Source organism: Wolffia australiana, chromosome 20 (genome assembly GCF_029677425.1).
Source record: "Wolffia australiana isolate 7733 chromosome 20, ASM2967742v1".
NCBI classification, from domain to species: domain Eukaryota; kingdom Viridiplantae; phylum Streptophyta; class Magnoliopsida; order Alismatales; family Araceae; genus Wolffia; species Wolffia australiana.
The window spans coordinates 6,048,686-6,056,992 of NC_135854.1; the positions used below are offsets into that span (position 1 = coordinate 6,048,686).

General features: G+C 32.3%; 1 protein-coding gene across 1 annotated transcript; it reads right to left on the reverse strand.

Annotated features, from left to right (window-relative positions):
* Positions 1–653: 653 nt before the first annotated feature.
* LOC144716266 (cytochrome oxidase assembly protein) lies at positions 654–2,177 on the reverse strand. The gene is made up of 2 exons (XM_078591377.1): positions 1,866–2,177; positions 654–1,045 (listed from the first exon to the last, which is right to left on the reverse strand). Exon 2 carries the CDS (start codon positions 1,021–1,023, stop codon positions 814–816), a length of 210 nt encoding a protein of 69 aa, XP_078447503.1. The 5' UTR covers positions 1,024–1,045; positions 1,866–2,177; the 3' UTR covers positions 654–813.
* Between the last annotated feature and the right edge of the window lie 6,130 nt (positions 2,178–8,307).

The window sequence follows — 8,307 nt, forward strand, 5'->3', positions numbered from 1 at the left end:
AAGATTTCTGCAAGAATTCCAAGATTCTGGTCCAGAGTCATCAAAATTACAAATTAAAGCTAAACAGAAGAGAAGTATTGAAAATCCTATAGACAGGCGGTGAAATTAGAAAATCAAATTTGAAACATTTTTTTGAAGAACTCGATTTGAATATTCGACCAACCGAAGTAACAATTCCGGGAAAGTTTCTGGGTAGTTCAGTTTGTGTGTGTTTAAAAATATCCACGCTTTGCTAAGCAGAAAAGCCCCGCTCCAGTTCTACTATCACTGGTAGAATACTGAAAAATCTATGAACTTCCATCCATTTTTAAAAGCAAATTAGGAGGATTTTAAGAGCTGGGAAGCCTAAATTATTGAACAGACAATGTCCCCATTACCTTCAAACCAGGGAAGTAAGAAATGAAAAGGCTCAAAAAATAGCTTCTAATGATAAGCTTAGCCAATTTGCAAAGGAAACAGCAGAAGAAAAAAGAAACAATAATAAGCTTATTCATATCAAAAGTGTAATTTTCGGACAAAAGAAAGATCCATCCATTTTTAAATTATAATCAGAAGGAACAATTATAAGCTTATTTATAATCAAAAGTGTAATTTCCCGGTAGAAAAGGATCCATCCATTTTTCAAATAAAATCAGGCGGATTTAAACGAGATGGGAATCCAAAATCATTAATCAGATGATTCCCCGCTTATTCAAACCCAGGAAAGAACGCAATATGAATCTGTAAAATTACACCTAGAAAATATTTAAAAAAGAAAAAGCAGAAAAAAGTTTCGTTCCATGAGAATTTGTGGCCAAATGAAGAAACCTTGATTCATGCTGTGGATCCTGAGGCAGATGACTCTTTGCCGGCATCGTTCTTCAATCCTTCAAACTTGTTGATTGCCACATCGAGCTCGTCGGACCCTCCAACGGCTCTCATGGTGTAGAAGTAAACCCCAAGAACAAAACTGGTCAGTGTGCCTGCAACTATGGCGTTCTTGGTCTTTGGTGCAAGTCCAGAAAACCTTTCAAATAACGTCATTTTGATGACTGTTCTTCTCCACCTGTGTCAAGAAGAAAGAAAAAGATAAATTCTAGGACGACTGATTCAACTTATAAGAAAAAATGGAAACGTTCTCGGAGAAGTTCATTTTAAAATTAATCGGGCAAAAAGGCAGAAAATATTAATAGCAAGAATTTTCAGGATCAATGGTGGTAATTTCGCGGGACACCTCCAAAAGGCAATGTTTATTTTTTTTTCTTTAAATATCCATAATAAAGATGTAGAAGTGGGTAACAACTATTCAAGATTATCTGAGAAGAGACAACAAAAACCATCAATAATTTGTGGCCAAGGCTTAATATAAATTCTGGAAATTCGATAAAAAAATCAGGGTAAAGCAGAAACGAATTAGATTCATGGATCAGTTGAGCATTTGACACCTGAACGATGTCTGAATAATGATACATTCTTGACAAGATTTTACCAACGAAATCATTTACGCGTGGAGAACCCATAAATTAGAGGGGTGGGAGCCAGGCAGAGATCACAGATTTCTTCAACAAGCTACTAGAGTTGGCGGTTTCAGGGCAATACTTGTTGTTATAACTTCATTGTGTATAATCAATCGTAACTAATAAGAATGGATTTGGCCCAAATTGAAGTCAACGACGAATAGAAATCGGTAAGAATTAAGAACAGTATAAAATCAGTCTGGTCATCAGAGTCGAGATGAAGAGAGTATAAATCTCTCAATAGAGAACATCAAACAAGAGAAAATGGCGAAGGCCAATTAAGGAATTGAAAGCAGAAAGCCGCCAAAAGGGCGGATAAAATCACAGATGCAATTCTCTGAAAAAAAAACTTGACGATCAAACAATCACCTTCGCACGGATCCGATAAGCCAGTCAGACCCTTCAACGGACTGTTCTTCCCTACAATCCACGAGAGAGAGGGGAAAAAAAGATCCCAAAAGAAGCAGATTGAAAGAAATTTCAAGAACAGAGTGAAAGCTTCTCTTTTTCGGAAGAGAACAAAATTTGGAGGATAACCCGTTTGTATATGAAGATCGGGGAGGAGAAGGAATCGAGAAAGCGAGAAAAAGATCGATTTTTGTTCCGAATTCGGTTTAAAAATCGAGATTTTGATTGAAAGCTCACTTTTTTGGGAAAGAAAAATGAAAGAGAGAGAGGGGAGAGAACTCAGGAAAAAAAAAAGTAAGTTCTAAATTTCTTTTTTCGGGAAGTCTTTTTCTAAATGAAAATCCCAAGTTAGACAAGCAATAAAAAAAAATTCGAAAACATAAATTGTAAAATAAAACAAATTTAATAAACTGGGGATAGTATAAATGCAGGGACAAATTGGGGTATTTCCTTGTCTGAATCCTTACATTCGGGATAAATCATTAAATGAAAAACCAAAAATATTTAGAAATATACATATATGTGTGTATAAGGCAAAAAATTTTCATGATGAACTCGTTTTGGCATCTACATAGTTAGATCCAACATAACATAATATGCTCCTCACTCTAACCTTAATAAGAAATTTCATTAGTTTGGCATCAAGGAATAGTAGTAATTCATATAATTATCATATTTAAGTGCCATAAAAATATCATAAAAATCGTTATCAATTAAATCCGTCAATTTCGTCTATAAGGTGCACTGCCTATTTTGAGCTTATTTTGGCAAAACTGAAATTTCTATCATAAAATAAAATTTTGATGTGACTTTTTTTTCTTATATACTTTATCTTTGACATCAATATATGGTAAGGATTTCCTTATATGTCACATTGTGAGTTGTTTAAAATGGCTTATAACAGACAAATCTCAAAATCCATGAAAAGTGAGCTCTTCAAGATGCATAATCAATGACCAAATCAGATTCAATTTGAGATTTTGAGTGAGAATTTTCCTAAATAAAACGCACCCATTAAAAATGATAGGAATTCATTGCCTGAGCAAGAAGATTCATGTGAGTTGAAGGGTGTTGAAGCATACATGCAAAGTCATGATGCTAAAATTTTATGTTATAAGTTTTAACAACTTTGTAATATGCCTCTAGGTACAATCTTGATGGTCCCACATCCTAGAATCAATGCCACTGGCCATATTCTTTGTTTCCTATTAATGTAAATGCATGCATTGAATGCCAATGTCATCAAGTCAATACACTTGTGTTTCTAAAGTTTATAAATGTTGTATAAGGTTAACCTCAACATCCATTGAAGCTAAAATAAAAATAGGGATCATCTATGGATCTATGGATCCATAGATCTCTAAATCCATCCGTCTATGGATCCTGATAAGGCAGTGTCCCTATTTCATCTATCAATGTATCAATATATCAATCTGTCAATTTATGAACACTAATTTCATCTTTCAATCTGTCAATTTATGAACCCTAATTTCACATTTCAATCTATCAATTTATGAACCATAATTTCATTTACCAATATATCAATCTAGGAACCCTAAGTTTATTTATCTTCTAATCATTCTATTAAACATAATTTCATATATCATTCAATGAGCTTATCAACCCTAATTTCATCAATCTCATCAATTAAAAATTAGTACGCCATAATATCCATTTCTACAAGGGGAACTCCCTTAAGGCAATGATCCAATAATGATTCCCCCAAAGAATATTATTTATTTAGTAGACATTTAAGTTGAAGATGAACTTTTATAAAAAATAACAAGCTATTGATCAAGAAATCATTAGAGATAGCAAGATTGACGTTAGACATTGATGAGAAGGTCGTATGATACTAAGTAGGGAGTTTTTCAATTCCCTAGTCATAACAAACCCAAAATACCCATAAATGGTAAAAAAAAGTGTGTTCTTCAAAGAAAGTTTGAGCCTCTTTGAAGATATGGACAGATTCATTCGATGTTATAAATAGTCAATAAGGTATTTAGGGTTTCTTCTTGTTGATAATGTGAAGACCATCACAAGTAAGATGGGAAGGCCTTTGATGTTCCAGTAGGTTAACGTTATTATACTTTAGAACTAATATAAGACATGAGCAGAAACATTTAACACCAATCATCTCAAGGGAAGTTGGAGTTTGGAAAGATATATGAACCATAATTATTTGCTATTTTGAATGGATAAAAGGCCTAGGTAAGATTAAAGTTTCAAATTTACAACTTTCCATTTGAAAACTATAATGACATATTTTTTTACTATTCACGATTAACTAAATACACAATGACATTTTGAATGAATAAAGAGTTTAGAATTAATATATAAGTGTCATAAATGTCTGTTTTGGATCTTTGATAATGATTTTAAGTTTATATTATTTTTCACATTTTGAGTTTTTGTGTATGTAAGCTCTACCAATATTATTTTATATAAGTTAATATTTTTTTGTTACTTAATATTAAGGCTCAGTGAATTTTAGTAAAATGCCTAATGTATTTTAGTAAATTATTCAAAGTGGTTTACCGATGAACTCAAATCTGGGGTGTTGATTTGTCTTTGATATTGGAGTTAATCAATAATAATTTATAAACCTTTACTCATAAAACAATTTGACTAGTTAGGGATGAGTTAAGATCATCTCCACAGGAAACGGATATTGGAGTTTGAATACTCTTTAAATGATTATTCGAGAGGGATGAGAAGAGATACATATAAAATAGAAGATTGCATTGTGATGAATACGGGGTGATGGGAGGGTGATATGAATAATAATATGAGGAATATGTAGGACGATATGGATATATCAAATTGAAATGAGAGAGTGAGATAGATGAATATGTGAAGTGATGATGGATGTCAAAGATGAATAAGAAGATAGGATGACAAAATGGGTGAATGGATGTGAGTGTATGTTGATAAATGATGGTCAAATAGAATGGTGGAAGAGGAAAGGATAATTATCTAACCAATATATGTGATGGAAGAATGGATAGGTAGTTGTGAGATAGGGAAGAGGATGATGACTTAGGTTTTTAATATGAGATGAAGGTGACGAGATCAAGATTAGAGATGGATGTGTTAGGGTAAGCGGATGAAGATGGTGATGAGAATGAGATGATGATGAAAATAAGGATGTAGACCTATGTAAAGGGATGTGAAAATGAGAAACCAATGTAAGGCAAGAGACTACTCTTAGATCCCTATGTTCCTCTGAGATCAAGGAACTTTTCTAATGCTGATCAACCTCTCCACTTCTCCGTTGATCTTCCCTAATCACTCAAAAAAGCAAGAAAAACTTGATGGACCTTCAATCAACCTCTGGAAGAAGAAGTGAGTTCAAAGATAGTTTTTACAAAAATCCAATGGCTATATTTATAGATCCAACCATGTGGATGGAAAGAGGCAGGAAAATGGAATTTGGATATGAATTCGGATCATCTCCGTCCTCAGATTTTCTCCATTATTCAATTACGAAAAAGTCAAAGAGACATTAAATAATTCCAAAAAATAGATATTAATTCATAAAAAAATATAAATACATTTTGAATTAAAAAATGATATCACTTTGAATATAATGCCAAAAAATTCAGGAAAAAATATATCCAGAATCAAAAAATTGTGTTCTTTCAGAATTTGGCATAAAAAATAAATTTAATCATTTAAAATTAAAAATAACATTATAAAAATAATTTAATCATTTTAGGCTTGATAACATATCAATTTAATGTAAATGAACATGTAAGTATGGTCATATTAACCGACTAAAATGTGTGTTATGACTTATGCCAAGTCAATCCTCAGTCAAGGGGTTTAAATCAGTTCAGACATGTTTGTTGATGTAAATAATTTATCATATGAAGATAACTGAGTTCATATGGTTCAGGTATTTATATCTAAGTTAATGGATTGTGACAAAAGCTTAAGTATAGATGAATACAATTAAATACTTTTAATAAGAAGAAATCACATATCAAGAATATATTTTTATGATTTTTCTTATTTTTAAGTTCATGAAGGAAATACAATCCTTGGTTATACCTTTTATGGATTATGAAGTGAATGGAAAAGTTATAATTATGAAATTTTAAATTGAAGCAGTTATTGTGTCCTATTTCTCTCTCTCATATTAAATATATTTGACTATTGGTTTTTGTAAAAATTACAGATTTTCTCCTTTCAGTTTCGTAGCTCATATAAAAAGAGCTAGCTCTAATTTCAAATTACATCTTATATATCTCCTGGTAAAACAATGCACCACAAAGAGCAAGCATAGAGCCTTCTGAAAAAAATTACATGCTATTTTTGAGAAAAGTTTGAAAATCTAAGTTTTTTGATAATATATCTCATATCCATAGGATTTGGAATCATGTTTTTTGGTGCAGGTTTGAATTTATAAGGATAACAATACTATGCCCAAGAGTTAGCGTCGTGATTGATCATTGTATAAAGATCATTATTTGGAGATTTTTACTAATCATTTTTTAATCTTTGTTGAAATAAATGTTACTAATAACATGCATCCAAACTCATAGGATCTAGAATTGTACTATTTGATGTAGGATTGAAGAAATTACAAGGATGACAATACTTGACCAAAGATTTGGATTGTTTGCGACCTTGAATTGAAAAAGCTACTAGGGAACAAAGTATATCATGAAAAAATCACAGGGAAAATATAATTTCTAAATTTTGAGAGAATTTATCAGAGATTCACTCAAATATTATAATAAAAATTAACTCATACTTGTTATTCAGGTTCTCTTGACTATGTGTATACTTTATTATTAACTTTTCATGGACTACCTTGAAAGTTAAAACAAAAATGAGGAAACATCTAGAAGCACTTCAGTGACATTTCAGATGAAGAAAACTTCATTTCCACACGTCTAAAACTGGTGGTGAATTTTGATCATAAGAAATATTGAACTTGCATCAATATACAAGAGGATATAGAGATAAAAATAAGGGAAAAGATAATCAAGAGATCGATAAAAGCAAGGTATGTTGAACTATCTTGTCATACTTGATTGAATATCATTCACAAAATGTTGATTCAGTATCCTTGTTATGCATATTTCTTAGTATTTTTCTTACACAACATGCACACAAATGTGGTTAGGCCTTATCACCATCCCGGGCTGGATACCACCGAACATCATTAAAGACTAGCCTAAGTTGTGTTAGAAAATTAACTTAGTCTACCATATCCTCTATCTCATTCCCTAGACAGGTAAACCATATTTCACATATTTCACTAGATTAGAATCACGAGCTTAATTCACCCCCCAAGAATGCCTCAAGCACTTAGAAGAATAATTACAAGGCCTCTATTGCACGCTTTGGTGAGTCATTTTTTTCACAGAACAACTGTTCCTATTTATCCCACCTATTTTATTTCTCCCATTTTGCTCCCTTCCCTTTTCAACATTTTCCTCTCACGAATGTCTCTTTTACTGTCTCACTTTTCTTGCACCTATTTTTACACCTTAAAATATTATTTCATATTGCATAACATAGTTAGAATTTCTTTAGAATCGAAAGATAATTCTTTTCATCCACTTCATTATATCTTATACCTTTCACTTGAACCATGTACAAAGCAAATGGTAATGATCATGAAGATAATCTTCATCATGTTCTACAAATAAGAAAAGTATTCAGCCTTAAAAACCAAAGGCCTAAATTTTATTTCATGTCTGTACTCTCTACTCCAAAACTCTCACTGGCTCGAACCCTATACTGTCACTGATATCACTTGCTGATTAATAATGAATAAGGAGAAACTTAAGAAGGGTGAATTAGGTAATTTGAATTTCTCGTTGGGATACACAATTTATCAGCTACTAACTAGAATTGGATTAAATTAAACTCTATCTGGAGAATGATGAAGGAGATATATACATGGCTTTATAAAGTTGAACCGATTCCCTAATTAATTCTATGGCATTATATTTTTCCTAGAGCCTCACTCACATTATGCCCTATCAAATGCCAACTCACCAAGGCCTTATTCCACATGAAGTGGGCAAGCTAAAATACCAAATAAAAAGAATTATCTTACTTCAGGAAGGTGATGAAGAAGAGATCAAGCTCTGACACATGGCATATAACTAGAGAGATAAGATAAATGGTAAGATAAACTGCTATCTTACAAGAATGACCAGGCTGTTTATCATAAGATTAACTAAGAAAGAGCCTATATCCTTGAAAGATAACCAAGAGAGAGCCATGAGACAGGAAGGCCGGAGTTCAAGGAATCAGAAGTCAAAGTAGTGAAGAACCTATGTCCATAGGAGATGAGAGGAAAGTGCAGAGATAATTATCTAGAGAAATACAGATGGAGTTACCATAGCCAACATCATTCTACCACGGTTTCGCCACTGCAAAG

Coding starts and splice junctions, on each gene's coding strand:
- LOC144716266 (XM_078591377.1), bottom strand. CDS start 1,023: ATGACGTTATTTGAAAGGTTTTCTGGACTTGCACCAAAGACCAAGAAC.